Genomic DNA, 15,913 nt, shown 5'->3' with positions numbered 1-15,913 from the left:
CTTCTCTTCTCAGCTAACTCCTTGATCCTCTGCACCTCATCATTTACACTGAGTGTACTACTCAGACTCAATTGCTCTGAGAAAACAGTCTTATCAGCCAGTACTTCATAGAATCAAAGGATGGTTTGGGTTAGAAGGAACCATAAAGATCATCTAGTTCCAAACCCCCTGTAGGGACACCTCCAACCAGACCAGGTTGACCAAAGCCAAATGCAACCTGGCCTTAAACACTTCCAGGGGCTGGCTATTTGTCTCCTTTCAGATTCAAAACTTAGCATTAGCTATTGCTCCACCTTTTCCAACAGTTCTGTCAGCATTCACCTTGTGATTCACACACATTCAAAAATTCTCTGTCCCACACAGGTCTCTTCCTACTCACCCCAAATCTAAAAATACTACCTTCAGAGTGCTGAATAATTTTAACATGCCCTCACTTACACTCCAAAAGGAACCTTTTTTCCATTTTCATAATATTCATCTGAACATCTCACAATCTGTAACATTTCTTGTTTACTGCAAGCATAAAGGCTACAACTTCAGAGCAGACAAATACTATGTAGGTAGTTGTAACAAAAGTAGATTGTAGTGATAACAACAGACAGAGACAGTAAGTTTTCTGCATTTTAACTATTGAATTAACGTGATTAGGTGCCTTTGTGGGCTGCAAAAGGTTTATGTGCATATTTACTTAAAATCCCTAGTTATTTCCCAAAACGTTCCTATAATAATACAATCCTTTCAAATCCTGCTACTGCAACAAATCTGAAGTATATATTTAGATTTTGTTATAATTCTGCAGTAAATTTTAAGTCCAGAATTAGTCAAACACCACTATTATGTGGTGACAATGCAAAGAAGGCAGCCAAATAATTACTTTAAATTCTCAGTACCCTATCAAAACAGCAGAGAAAAAAAACAACCCACATACTCTGTTTTCTCTGAGCAAACTGTCATATTCACATACTTGCTGAAAGTGCACTGATACATTGAAAAGTGTAGCATAAGATAGTAAAGTTTATACACATGAACTACTTTTGTTTCAGCACTCAGGACAAATAGATCTAATTTGCTACAGGGAAAGTGGGTAAATATCTTGAATCATGCCTAAAACCCCTACAGCTCTCAGTGCTGACAGCAAGCTTCCACGGGCAGGGCTTCAATAAAACCCTCAGTTTTACAAAATACCAGCATGCAGGTCAGGTGCCAAAGTTAAACCGTAGATTAGTCCAGGTGGTTCTTGGACTGAGGAGCCACAACAGCAGATATTTTATACCTCTTGAGGAAAGGTAATCTATTTGTGTCAGCCATCAATTAAGCAAGCTGATAATTTGGTTTCTGCTCATGTGTTATGTAATGTGGTATCAGTAACTACCACTCTCTGCTGTGCCTGGGAAATGGTCTTTACTATAGTCACCTGATGAGAAATCTCATTGCACACAGATGCACCAGTGCAACTACACAGCATGTGGGGCAGAATGTAAAACACCAGAAAAGTGACAACAACAGTCAAAGGAGTGCATTAGGGTATGTCTATGGTATGTTTTAATTTGGATCAGGAGTGCACTTTTGCAGTGAATCGTTCCAACACCCCCACTTACTGTGCTTTGGTTGTCAGTGCAGAGGTCTTGCAAAGTACTAACAAGATTCCCATCAGATTAAACTAAACCAGAGGAGGTGTTCCAGGAGCATGCCCAGCACTCTTCTTCTAGTGGGCATTTGGATCAGCTGGACAGACCACCTGAAAAGCATGCAGTGCAGATAACAACTTTTCAGCACCAACTATTTTGTCTACTACTTCCTGAGGGACAGCCCCAAGCTTAGAGGCTCAGCTGGCAAGGACAGTGTAGATGTGGCACTGCAGAGATTATTCTCCCTCAGGCACTCCACCAGAGCTCTGGGTTGGCTTTGAAACCCGTGCCAAACTCCTCTGTAGGTGCTATGCCATATACCCAGAAACACAATGCTGCCGAGTCTAATCCTGAGTGTGTTTACAATACCCACTGTCAGACCTCTGCCTCCAGTGTATCAGTGTCTACTAATTACATTTCCTTCAGATGCTGGCACCTACGAGGCCACCAATTTCACAATGTGCAAGTTTTCTAGGGACTGTGCAGCAACACAGTTTGGGACAGGTCCAGAATGCAAACTTCATTTTTTAGCAGAGAAGGTAAGAGGTCAGTGTCAAAGGTACTTTGATACACCGGGATCCCTCTTCCCTGTCTTGGTAGGTAATGATTAGGGAAAGACATCTGCGTTCAATGAATTCGTTTGGTGCAGCTCCTGGTTCAAAACCAGGGGTGCTGACATGGGTGCCGAGCAGTGCACCTCTGCTGCTAACTGAAAGGAAACTGTACTACAAGTGCTTTACAGCCTCCTGTTTCTTCTACCCATCACATTAACTATACCACCACAGACGAAAGAGCAACGAACCACTCGCGAAATTCCCTGAACATCCACACGGTTTGGGATCTTCAAGGCTCCCTCCCGTGCACACAGACTGGCTGAATTGAACAGCAGGGCTGCAGAGCCCCGGCGGTAGCTCCAGCTGCTGCCTGGCGAGGCTGAGCCCCCGAGGGCATCCGCCTGGCTTCCCGCCCTGCGAACCCCACAAGGAACGGGCACCGCGGCCACGCCGGCACTTGCAACCACCCCAAACCCAGGCAGGGGCTCGGGGCTCACCCTGGTAGCCCCCCCACCCCGTACCTAAGAAGTAAGAAAACCCGCTCAGAAATGAGCCTCGGGGTCTGAGAGCCGGCGGCGGCCGCCGCATGCACCCTCAGCCCCCGGAGGGACCCCCACAGCCGGGATCCTCGCCGGCTCCGCACGCCTCTCCCCCGTCCCACCCACCCTGCACAGCTACGCAGGGCCGGCAGCGGCCACAGCCCGCGGGCTGCCCGCCCCGGCTGCCCGCCCGCCCCGCCGCGCCGCGCGGGAGGAGCCGCCCGCCGACGGGCGCAGGCGCCGCAGCGCTCGCCCCCGCGCCATGGCCCGCGCGGCAGCCGCAGCGCTGCTCGGCGCCCTGGCTGGCGTGTGCTTCCTGGCCCCGGCGGCTGAGGGCTTCAAGAAGAGGGGACCCAGCGTGACCGCCAAGGTGACTCTCGCCCGCGGCGGCTCCACCGACCGGGAAGCCTCCCTTGGCCGCCGGTGGGAGGCGAGTCGGGATCGGTCGGTCGTGAGGCGGCTGCGGCGCCTCCTCAGCGGGCCCGAAGGGGCTGTTTTTCCTGCCAGCTCCGCGTCCCGTGTCGGCGGTTGCTGGGAGGGTGGGGCTGCTCTTTACCCCGGTTCTGCGTGGCGAAGCTGGTCCCTCGCCGCCTCGCTCCCTGCCGGGCCGGATTTCGGCCGGGCGGGAGGCCTGTCTGTGCCGGGGTCGGGTTTGGGGAGAGCTCGGACAGATGGCTTAACTTTTCCGTTTTGTAAGTGATTTGGGTTGTTGTTTTTTGTTTTTTTTTTTAACCCGTTTGGGCATGCCCGCTTTCTCAAGGGGCTGGCACACCCACACTTCCAGTTAGCTGAGCCTGCCTCTGGCTGGCAGAAGTGACAGCTTCAGAATTCCTAGGTACATCCTTGCTGCTGCGGTCACTGCCGTCGCCCTAGGCGGCCTGGGGCTGCGCGGTGCTGCCTGCTCCGTCTGTCGATGGGCTTTTAACCATCGCCTTCCCTAAATCTCTTGGTATTGTGAGCTCTCTTTTTTCTTACCCCCTTGTTCCCACTTCGTCGTCGTCGATGCCTGCCGTGGGCCCAGACCTCCTGTGGGTCCAGACCTGCTGTGGGTGCAAACCTAACCCCGACGGCGTCGAGTGTCAGCAAAGTGGGTGTCAGCCTGGCGCCGTGTTGCAGAGCTCCTGGGTAGGCAGGACGGCGTTTGCTCCAGAGGCATTTGTGGCAATTACTGGTGGCACTGCCCAAGAGATGGACTTGTGAGCCGAGCTGTCTGCCGTCAGGATGTGGGATATACCAGGTTGGCGCCGCACGCCGGCATCGCTTTCCAAAGTTTTTGCTGTTACAGGCATTGGAATGTATAGTCTGGCTTTGGATAAAGATTAGATGTTTCCTCCCTCAGGTACTTTCCACCAGCTTTCAAGAGCGAGGGCTGTGTTTCTGGTGAAAAGTGCTTGCACTTGTGAAAGTGTGACAGGGCAGAGCTGCTTCCTCTGGTGGAGCCTCAGCTTCCTAAGCTTCCCAAGGCCATGTGTTTGGCTCTGAACTTCGTTGTCAGCATTCTTCACAACTGCCTACAGTTTCATTGCCACTTTTTTTTTTTTTTTTTTTTTTTGGGGGGGGGGGAGCAGGTAAATCTCATACAGTTTGGCCTCCAAGTCATCTTTTGACAAAATGTTGCAGTTTAAGTATGCACAAAGCACTTTCCTTCTTCAGACCTTCTGTCTAGGATTTTATTTCATGCCTTTTTCTGATTCTTGCCCATGGAATGCAGAATTGCAGCTGTCAGTTTTCCCTCTCCAAGTCAGTTAGACATTACAGGGCTCATCAAATCACACTGGTGTTCTCTCTTCCAGCTTGTATAGTTATGTAATCTTTCTTCACATTAAAAGTATTCTAGATCTTTGAGCATTTATGCTGCCCTTTTCTTTCCCTTTTTTGGGTTGGTTTTAGCATTCTACAATAGAGAAGCCAGAATTACATGCTGCACTCAGGGTGTGAATGCACAGTACAGTAGTATACCATGGCACAGTTATGTCCATCTCTTGTTCTTACCCATTTTTAATTATTTCTGACATTAATTTTCCTTCCCTGACCTTCACAAGACCAGAGTCAGACTTTTCACCAAACTGCTCAAGGTGACCAAGCTTCATGGCTTCACTAAGGGCAAGTCATGCCTGACCAATCTGGTGGCCTTCTACAGCAAGGCTACAGAGATGGTGGATGGTGGCAGAGCAACTGACGTCATCTACCTGGATTTGTGCAAGGCATTTGATGCTGTCCCATATGACATCCTGGTCTGCAAACTGACAAGGCATGGATTTGACAGATGGACCACTTGGTGGATAAGAGATTGGCTTGATGGCCATACCCAGAGAGCTGTGGTCAATGGCTCAATGTCCAAATGGAGGCAGGTGACAAGTGGTATCCCTCAGGGGTCAGTGTTGGGACCAGTGCTGTTTAACTTCTTTATTGGAGACATGAACAGTGGGATTGAGTGTATCCTCAGCAAATCTGATGATGATACCAAACTTTGTGGTGTGTTTGACACCCTAGATGGAAGGGACGTCATCCAGAAGGACCTTCACAGGCTGGAAAGGTGGACTGATGGCAACCTCATGAAGTTCAACAAGGCCAAGTTCAGGGTCTTGCAGCTGGGTTGGCACACCCCAGGCACAAATACAGGCTAGGGGGTGAATGGCTGGAGAGCAGTCCTGAGAAGGACTTGGGGCTGGTAGTAGATGAGAAGCTCAACATGAGCCGCCAGTGTGTGCTGGAGCCCAGAGAGCCAGTTGTGTCCTGGGCTGCATCAAAAGAAGTGTGGCCAGCAGGGTCAGGAAGGGGATTCTGCCCCTCTGCTCTGCTCTGGTCAGACCCCACCTGGAATACTGTGTACAGTTCTGGTGCCCTCAGCACAAGAAAGATATGGACCTGTTGGAGAGGGTCCAGAGAAGGGCCACCAAGATGATCAAAGGCCTGGAGCACCTCTGCTATGAAGACAGGCTGAGAGAGTTGGGGCTGTTCAGCCTAGAGAAGAGGAGGCTCCGAGGAGACCTTATAGCTGCCTTCCATACTTGAAGGAGGCCTACAGGAAAACTGGGGAGGGGCTTTTCATCAGAGAAGATAGTGATAGGACAAGGGGTAATGGTTTTAAACTGAGAGAGGGGAGATTTAGGTTAGATTTTAGGAATAAATTCTTCACTCTTAAGGGTGGTGAGGATCTGGAATGGGTTGGCCAGAGAGGTTGTTGATGCCCCATCCCTGGAGGTTTTTAAGGCCAGGTTGGATGAGGTTTTGTGCAGCCTGGTCTAGTGGTAGGGTTCCCTGCTCTTGGCAGGGGGGCTGGAACTTGATGATCTTTGAGGTCCCTTCCAACCTTAATGATTCTATGATTCTGTGACTGCAAGATGTCTTTATTGAGTCGTAGCTGATTTAGGACCCCTTGCAGCTGTATAGCCCCCTTCCACATGCAGCATTTTGCATTTATCAGGAATGCATCTGTCATTTTATTATGTGGTCTCTAGGAATCATTAAATCTTTCTTTCATAGTCAACTTTTTTTTTTTCTTCTTCTGAATAATTGAATACTCTTGGCTGTTTTTTTCATTTTGATATGCAACATCTTGTGTGAATTATATATATGTGTATGTTCATGAGAACCAGCCACTCTTACTGGTGCACTCCATTTAAGTCTTGAAATATTTACCTGTAAATAAGATTGTAAGATTTAAGTACTTACATAGGTATTAATTAGACTGAAAAACTGTAGTATTTATTTTAAGATTTCTTGGTGAAGAATCTGTCCTTACATTTTTTGAGATTTGAGACTGCTGTGTTGACGAGCTCACAAGTGTCTACATGCTTACTGACTTTCAAGAGAACTTGAGAAAATACGTTTAAGAGAACACGGCTTCTTTATGTAGAAATGGCACCTTAGGCTACCAAATATTTCCTTATTTGATTTCCTGGCCATAAATATGCACAGATATGTTATGTGGTGCATAATTAGAAAGCTTACAGCTTTCCAAAAATCACCAAGCATGTAGAACAGGTATGCAGAATGCTGACAGGAAGCCAGGAGCTTACTGTTCACAAATGGCAGAGAAAGTACTGGTTTTGCTGCTTCATTCTGCCACAATTAAAGTTGCCAGCTTGGGTTAGGTTTACTCTATATGGTGGACTTGACTCCATGTGCTTTGTGCAAGTGTTTGATGTTACTGCTATCTGGGGTCATTGTTTGGTAGACTCAGTTGTGTTACTTAAATGCTTGTATATTTCAGACAGGCCTTCTACTAGGACAGATAAGGTGTGTTTAGAAAAGGTAGACAGGTAATGCTCCTTATGTAGATAACTGTGGCAGCAAAGTTCAGAGAAGTGTGTTTATGAAAATTTCAGTAAGTTAGTGAAAGTGTGCTGTTAATACTTTGGGAGCTACACATCCAAAAAGCATGTTATTTAGTGCCAAGTGCCAAGGAAATGAATGAGGTGTATCAAAAGGAATTTTTTCTTTCTTTATAGAGCTTTTATAGCATTAGGCAAAAGTTCAACAGTCAAAAACCACATGCAAGATCAAGAAACGGTAGAAATGTTTAGTATGAGAATGTGAAAGAGGCATTCACATTGGAGAGACTGTGATCATTTATTATCATCAATAGACTAATTTCTTAGCATTGCAGACAAGTAATATTTGGTCAAGTGCCACAAGGAACAGCAAATACCACATCAGAGGAATACAGATTGCTGTTTCCTAGAAGTTTTAACAGTCTTTATGTAACTTTTTCAGAACTTCAAAATGCCTAATTTCCTGACAGCTGTTCCTATTTTCAGTAATTGTTGGAACGTTTTTGCACGTCCAAATATGCATTCATATATTCTGAACTATATTAAAATGCTTTATAACTCATTTGCCTCTTTGAAGTTGGTTTTAAGCAACCTCTATATTGAAGCTTTTAGGCAATCAGCTGAATAATGTAGACTGTTTATTTCCCTACCAGGTTCTAATTAATTTTTAGGAAGGCAACTTCTTGCTTCAGCTGTAGGATTTTCTTCCCACTGTCAATTCAATGAAGTTCAGACTTTTGCCTCTACTTAATTGCATACATACCAATGCCTAGAACAGTGAAGATTATGAGTGGATAGCAAACTATTGTTGGTGGAGAGGATCAGTACTATAGTTCCATGTTATTGTTCACCACACTTGAATCGCAACATTGTTCTTCCTTACTTTCACATTTCATCTTTTTTGTACAGCTTTAAAGACATGCACGTCTGAGAAAAAACTTCTTGAACAGTACATTCAAACATGTTATACAGCAATCTCGCTGAATCCTTAAAAGCAATAAGAATCAAAATGGATAGTCACCAGGTCTCAAGCAGTTTTCTGTATAGTCTGATTCTGGTAGGTCTGAATGGATTTTTCTTAAACAGCCCTCTCAAGAATTGAAGGATATTATTAATATGGATCAGCCAGAAGCAGATTCTTACCACCTTACACTTTCAAAGTTTGGCCTTTTTGTTGCACTCATGTTTGTGTCACTTTTATTCTCTTGACAAAAATCTTCAGGTTTTCTTTGATGTGAAGATTGGAGACAAAGATGTTGGCAGAATTGTAATAGGATTGTTTGGAAAAGTTGTCCCAAAGACTGTGGAGAACTTCATTGCACTGGCAACTGGAGAAGTATGTTTGCAGTTTTCTTCCACTATGTACTCAGGTTTGGATTGGAAAGTCAGTATTTGTTTAATGCTGTTTCAGTTGTGAACTGCCGATCTTAATTCGGTGGAGCCTGTGCAAGAGTGTGAACTCCAAGGCTGTGCACTGGCATGTATCTTCTCAGGCCCTTGAGTCTTGATTCACAAGATGTAATTATGAGATGTTAGATGTGACCACCTCAGACTGTCCCTGCCATGCAGCTCTAGCATGTAGAGGTATTGTGGTCAAACACCAAATAAGGACAATGGCTTTGATCTCTTCAATCACTGCTTTGTGGCAATGCAGCCCAGCTGCATTCACCTGCACCTTAGTTTAATTTGTTTCTTGCCAAATGTGTCTGGTGGTGGTATATGCTGTGATATCTGACTGTTCACCACATGCGTATTTCTATATGACTATGTAGAATTGGCTGTTGCATTAATTTAAAGAATAATTTCATTTTCTTAGAGAGGTTATGGATACAAAGGAAGTAAATTTCACCGTGTGATCAAAGACTTCATGATTCAAGGAGGAGACTTTACAGCTGGAGATGGATCAGGAGGTAACATGCTTAGTATCTTCCAAGTTCCCTTCCTTTTCTTCTGAAAAAAGTTCCCTTCCCTTTTGCTGAAAAGATGGGCGGAAAAGCAAGTTCCCTGATTCTTTCAGCTCACATGAACTAAAAAACCCCACACAATTGTTTTAGAGCATGTAGTACTTTTCCAGGCATCTTGGAACATAAGCTGCAATTACTTGGATTACCTGATTATAAATATTTGTAGAGCTTCCTTTGTCTTCAGGTTTTGCAGATAGCTCTTTTGTGTCTGTGACTTGTCCCCATTCAAGAAGCATGACTTTGCATGGTGGGCTGCAGCCATGTGACCAGATGAGCTGCTCCTACAAGCTACTGTCTCCAAAACATGGATGTCTCCGCCCTTCCCCTGCTCCGGCTTTGCAACAGTGCTCCTTCCTTGAGACACTCATTGATTGCATGTCTATGTGAACTAGTTCAAGTCATCCAGCAGGAAACTAATCTGCAATGAAATGGAAAGTGTGCAGACAGAGGGCAAGTAGGGAAGGAGTAGGTTGTCCTCTTAGCCCTCACCTCAGTTGGTTTTGTGGAAACTTCTGAAATATGCTGTGGGAGGATGTTTCAAAGTGGGGGTAGAGAAATTAGAAAATGAGGGTCATGTTCTCTCCTCTTTTTTCTCCTATGAAATTTAAAACCATAAACTGAACTGATGGTGTGAGTTCTGGCAGTGTGTATGGCTTCTGTCTCCTAAGCCTCTAGAAGACCAGTTCAGTCCACTAAGGAAGGCAGTCCCAGTGCAGCATCTCTTGCATGTGTTCTGGCTTCTGATTTCTCCTCTTCCATTACATGCATGTTCTTCATGTGCTGTGATTTGAACTGTCTGCATACAATGTTATTGATTGCCCTCCTGGGACAGAATGGAAAACACACTTTTCCTTGCAGTGAACAATGGGGAAGGCTAAAATACAAAAGACACATTTCTAGCATTAAAGGTAGGCAGTGTTTGTTTGCCTGCTAACACTGTTTATTGGGGTAGTACCTGGCAGTGTTGGGAGCAGTGTCCCCATTGTGCTAGGCACTGTACAAATAAAGAATGAGACAGCACTCTCTTTTCAAAGTGATGGTGGTTTAAACGTGACTCAGATATTTTCTCTTCTGAACTACTTTAGAAACCTCAGGATTCTTATGTAATGATTGTACAAATACACACTGAGTCTTTTAGGCTTTCAGTTGGTCTTCATATATTTCTAAACTTGTCTAAAGCAATTTCTCATTAGGAGGAATAGTTGTGAAAGTAAAGACTGGAATTGTCACAAAACACAGCAGCCTTATTTTTAGTGGCCGTAATTGTGTAATTTAAATTTGTTGACCAGGATGAAGTTTGCTTTTATTGAGGGGTTATATAAGCAGGACCTTTGAAGGTACTCATCTTGCTTGTTAAATTTGAAGGATAAAGCATCATCTGCTTTAAATATTATCTCCTTATATGTGGTGTTTTAGTGTATCTTTTTCATTACAAACAAAATGTGTTTAGTTACATAATCACTGACGATGGAATGGTGATTGCTGTGCTTACTCACACAGTGAATCTTCAAGTCCTGAATTTATACTGTTTTCTCATTTTTTATCAAAAAGGCATTTTTTGGATAATTTTTTTTTTCAGAGTTTGCTTTCTTCTGTTGTGTCTTAGGAAGAAGTATCTATGGAGAAAGGTTTCCGGATGAGAACTTCAAGCTCAAACACTATGGAATTGGATGGGTTAGCATGGCTAATTCAGGCCCAGATACCAATGGATCCCAGTTTTTCATCAGTGTGACAAAGCCTTCCTGGTTAGATGGAAAACATGTAGTATTTGGCAAAGTGCTTGATGGAATGGTAAGCTAAAAGTAGTGGCAAGATTAATTTAAGAAATCTGGACAAATTTTGCCACATTTTATCTGGATTAGTGTATCTTGCAGCATTGCGGTTCAAAACAACTGAGTTTAACATGTATGTGGTAGAAAGCACTGGTGAAGAGCCTGTAGCTGGAGGATTTAGAACTGGAACAGTAAATGGTGACTGCAAAAATAGAAACTTAAATCATACCTTTCACTTTCACAGCTCTTTTTTCAGACCCTAGCCACTGAAATCAACACTGACACCTTTGCAGATTACAAATGGAGTAAGTTTAGGTTCCCCTTTCACTAACACTATTAGCCATGAAATAATTGTATTTCTAAAAGCTAAAATCTCATTGTGTATAGCATGTGCTAGTCATGGATAAAACTTTCACTGTTAGGGTTTTTTGAAGCATGTGAATGTAAAGAATACACTTATTCAGGTCTGTCTAAAAATGAAAAAAAATCTAATTAATTTCCTCAAACTTTACACAGCTGCAGAACTGATCAAAGGCCAAATAGAATTTAAGTTTAAATAGTATTTCCAACTGATTTACTTTTAGTAGTCTGATTTTCCTGTTAAATTATTTGTCTTGTGTTTTGAAATCAATGGGGGAAACATGAACTGCTGCACTGACCAGTTCTTTGAGGAGTCTGAAGACTTCTTTAGAACACTTGTCCCCCACTTCCACATTCATACTGAATTCAGTTCTCATGAGCTACAGTAGTAGCTGAAAATTCCTGAGGAGAGATGGAAGACTTAAGTTATAGTTTTAAGTTGGATTAATGAACAAATAACCAAAGTCAAGAAGTCAATAATCCTGACTGAATTTCTTCCATTAAAAATGCTACTTTAATTTGTTGCCTAGCATGAGACCAGTAGTTTGCCTGTACCTGTCTGACTGGAGGGCATGGTACCACACTTAAAATGTGTGTGTGTTACACTAAAGATAAAAGTAGTTGTCAGATTTCTTGAAGCACAGTTATGATGCACGATTAGAAAAAAAATTTTCCTCATCCTTCCACAGTCTCTGGATTTACTTTCTGCTCATAGGCTACATACAGACTCTGTATGTTCTGGGTTGATCGGCTGAAAGGGTATTTTCAGTTGCGCCTTCATAATGTTTTTGTTGACTGAATGTTTTTATGGAAGGGCAAGCAGCCTTTGTGTACTTCTGTCAACTGTGTGTGAGGTTGCAGAGCGGCACAACTGTTAATGTGGTAAAAAGCCTAACATGCAAGGACTCAACAGAGTTAAGGTCTTTGTTCAGAAGTTGCTTAGTAAATTGTAATGCTAGAAGCACTTAGTAGTTCCCTGGTTACCAGACTTGAGCCACTGGAGTCTCCTTGCCTAAACTGAACTCTTTTTTTTGTTTGTTTTTTTCTTTTAACAGTCGGTGGTACACACAATAGAACTCCAGGAGACAGATGAACACGACCGGCCCCTTCAAGACTGTGTGATTGTGAACAGTGGCAAAACAGCTGTAAAAGAACCATTTGTAGTGGAAGTAAATGGCTGGTGAGACCAACAATCAAAATGGAAATTAAAACCCTATCACTTCTCTTTTAAGGCCTGTTTTTGACCAATCTCAACTGTCCATTGAGTTTCCTCTTCAAAAGATGAGGCTGTTTAGACAGTAATTACAATTTTCCAAATATGTAAAAGATAATAGCATTTCTGTAACAGCTTGATGGAGCTGTCACTCCTTGAAATTCAAGACATATCCCACTGAATCCTAGATCTTGCAGAAAAAGTGTTTAATTAAAAATTGTATAAGTACTTCTGTTTGTTTGAAATACAGTAATTTTATTATCTTTTTAAATTTTTGCAGTATTTGTTTCTGCCTTTTGAACTGCAAAGTTATTTTCTGTAACAGTATCAGCACTTTTAAAAATGAAAAAAAAAATTACAGAAGTGTTTTCAATAAATATACTTTGATTTAAAAAAAAACTCTTCATAAAGTATTTATTTCCCCCCCCAAAGGCTTTTTTTCTCAGCTCAGTTGATTCTGCAAAATATGCAGGGGGTGCTGCTGCTTTCCAGGAAATGAGGTTGTAAGGTTAGAGCAGGGATGGTAAATTTCTCTAATGTTAGCATATCATATAAAGTCCCTGCTGTCTTTCAAAAAACCACGGTATTAAGATACAAGCCTCTAATCAGGAACGAGCAGCTCTGTCTGTTGTTAAATTAAGATCATCAGTTAGAAACTGATTAAAACAGAGTTCTTGTTTTACAGCACAGTGAATTTTGTGTAACTTGGCTAATGTTATTTATGATAAAGCTCAAAAGCTTTTTCTTCAGTTTTGCTGTATGTCAGAGATGCAACTTTAGGTTCATTATTTTTGTTACGCTTCTTAAATAACTTCAGCTGACAACTGCACTGGTAGCTATTAAACAAGATCAGCATAAGGTACCACATAGAGGCTGCTGTGTGTGTTATGTTCCATAATGAGTTACATAGTATGCCACAGAAAATATGTGGATTTTTTTGTCTTGAATTTCAAGTGTTTTAGGACTCAAGACAGAAGAGCCAGTGCCAAGATCTGATGAAGGATTCATCCACCTGCATGGTGGGCAGCACACTGCTTGACTTTGTAGCGACTTGTTTCCTGGAGGACATCCTGTAGCCCACTGGAGGTATCCAGGCTCTGACTGGTGCAGGGGGAGAGAGGGTATGAGCACAGAGCTTGTAGGTACCGATTGGCACCCCCTTTGCAAGGAAACAGGAAAAGGCTGTGGGCAGGGATTCTCCTGACACATCATCTGTAGTTAAGGGCTGCTTCTGCTGCTTCACCATCCCAGTCTTGGGGCCTCTCCTGAGGGCAAGTACTAACACTTTTTTTCAGACCTGTCCTCTTTCAAACAGAGCTGCAGGAGAATTGTCAAAGACCTCTACATTTGCCTAGTACTAGGCAATCAGACTTTCACTTTACCCGTGTTCATTTTTCTTTCTACTAACTGTTTAAAGTGAAATTCTCTGAAAAGCAGCACTGAAAAGCAGTGTTGGGAATTAAGAGTGAGAAAGCTTCAGAATCTCTCTTACAAATAACTTTCCCCTAGTAGCTGAAAGCTTTCCTGGAGGCTGATCTGTAGAGTTCTGCTTCCTGAATAAGTGCTGCAGTCACCAGCCTACCTTTTATACAAGTGCTGGCTCTCACCATCCCCAAGCAGCTTTAAAACATATTAAGTGGTCAGCAGGAGGGAACCTGTGTGTCTCCAGGATCAGGCTTTCCTGTCTAGCTTGGCCATTATGCCCTTCCTCTGATGAACCAAATGACTTACTGGCTGTTCAATTACACTGATTTTCATGCCTGCCCCCCCAGACATACGCTTCAGTAAGCCTAGCATGTTCAGGTAGTGTGGTGCTGAGATCAACCGCCCAGGTATTTTTCCATGCTTTATGTGGAGATACCTGAGAGACTCACTTCTGATGACATAAGCTCGGAAAAATGTTGTTTGAATAGAAACGCACATAAAGAACACCGAAGCAGTACGTTCATGTTCTAGTAATTTATTTCACAATGTCCAATAGCAGACATACAAATTTCCAGTTAATTCTGAACAAATATATATATTAGTGTGTGTATATATATCTATTAGTTTTAGCATTATCGTTTTTCTAATTACTCATATTCTTGCTTCAGCTTAGCACAGAATTGTACACTCTGTGACTTATAAAATGTTAAGATATGGAATACAGTCTGCAAGTTGATGTAAAAACACATGAGACATCACAACTGAATGGAAATGTGTAAATGCCATGTAAAAACTCCTAGTAGATAAAATAATTTCAACTGAAATCTGGAAAATTTCCTGAGAGAGAGTTACATACTTCAGAACGTGGAAGCATGTTTTCCAATAGAAACTCTTCATACACCTGCACTGGCTCGTTTCCAACCTGATATTAAGGAGCAGATTTTTTCTTGCTTTGTTTTTTTCTTGATTTTTTTGCAGTTTTTCACACTCTCTTCAGTGCCAGCACTTTTAATCCTTCCACTGCCAGCAATGGATAATGTGCTGGGAAAAAACACTGGTGCAAAAAGGTTTAGTGTAATTTATGATAGAAATTACTGAAGTAATTAGTAAAGCTTTCAATTCTTTTCAAAGGTTAGTGTAATTCAGTGTATGACTTTCAGCTTTTAGTGTTAAATAGTTAAGAGCATGTCAATATACAGAAGGTATAAATAACTTCAATACTGTTGTTTCCATATCTTTTTTTTTTTTTAAAGCAGCAATTGTAGTGACATTGATTTCATTAAAAAAGATAAAATGCTTGAACTTAAACTGAGGTTGTGCCTCTTGTTTCTGAATGTAATTTTCACATCACAGAATTTCATTCCTGTTATTTCATTAAACATGATTTGGAACGTGATTCAGCTGCTTCTAGCCATGTGTCACTTCTACCTGGGCAGTAAATGAGGATAAAATATTCCATGTAGAATGCCTTCTATAACCACATCTGCAAAGTCATCTGCAAAAAAAAATTAAAAAAATAATAAAAAAAATAAAATACCTTGCTTTCGTATCTGTGTCAGTACACTATAAATGTTTCTGTGAAACTTAACTGGGTTATGACCTCATAAAATTTGGGTTACTGCATCACTCAACTGCTTTTCCATGTTGAGGACGTGTTTTGGTAATGCTGCTTCAGCACTACAGCCACACTAGTGTAGCACTGGGCATTGCACAAATGTGCTGCCAGATTTGTAGCTTATTGATTTAAAGGGATGTTCTAATACTTAATGCTGCTAGGCTCCAGCTCTTTATCTGAATCTTTTCTCACACGGAAGATGGATTACACTGGCAATTCAATTTCTAACAAAATCTCAATATACTTGAAGGAATTCCAAGATTGCTACTGGGAATACTTCAAAGCTGTTTTTCCATTGTGGTTTACAGCAGTGTTTAGACTGAGAAGATTTGAGGATGCCTATACAATCAGAGATGATTATTTGAGACAGGAAAATTTCAGGCTGTTGAATCAACATAAAGAGTCACGTTACAAAAAGTCATCCTACAATATCTGAAGGAAAAAGCCACACTGTGTTCCTACCACAGATGTAGAGGAAACTGACACTTAATTTACACGTTAAATTTAGCATGAAAGAATTACCTGATAGAACACAGTAATAGATCCACACAGAGGAATGGCAGGAT

At 42.4% G+C, this 15,913-nt stretch overlaps 2 protein-coding genes across 3 annotated transcripts in view; one reads left to right on the top strand and one right to left on the bottom strand.

Moving 5' to 3' along the window:
- The first annotated feature begins 2,921 nt into the window (after positions 1-2,921).
- On the top strand, positions 2,922-15,040 carry PPIC (peptidylprolyl isomerase C). 2 transcript variants are annotated; one of them, XM_051641939.1, is made up of 5 exons: positions 2,922-3,091; positions 8,221-8,334; positions 8,815-8,908; positions 10,569-10,753; positions 12,150-15,040. In XM_051641939.1, the coding sequence occupies exons 1-5, from the start codon at positions 2,984-2,986 to the stop codon at positions 12,276-12,278; spliced, it is 630 nt and encodes a 209-aa protein (XP_051497899.1). In that variant the 5' UTR covers positions 2,922-2,983; the 3' UTR covers positions 12,279-15,040. The 2 variants fall into 2 exon arrangements, with proteins under 2 accessions (XP_051497899.1, XP_051497900.1); XM_051641940.1 differs by lacking the exon at positions 2,922-3,091 and adding an exon at positions 4,300-8,055.
- The window catches only part of SNX24 (sorting nexin 24), a 101,459-nt gene continuing 99,797 nt past the window's right edge, over positions 14,252-15,913 (bottom strand). The window contains exon 7 of the mRNA XM_051641946.1: positions 14,252-15,227. Within this exon, the coding sequence (XP_051497906.1) occupies positions 15,157-15,227 (71 nt within the window). The 3' untranslated portion in view covers positions 14,252-15,156. The remainder of the gene's footprint in view (positions 15,228-15,913) is intronic.

Source organism: Apus apus, chromosome Z (assembly GCF_020740795.1).
Source record: "Apus apus isolate bApuApu2 chromosome Z, bApuApu2.pri.cur, whole genome shotgun sequence".
Taxonomy (NCBI): domain Eukaryota; kingdom Metazoa; phylum Chordata; class Aves; order Apodiformes; family Apodidae; genus Apus; species Apus apus.
The sequence above is the reverse complement of the archived record's forward strand: the minus strand, read 5'-3'. Positions and strand labels throughout refer to the sequence as shown.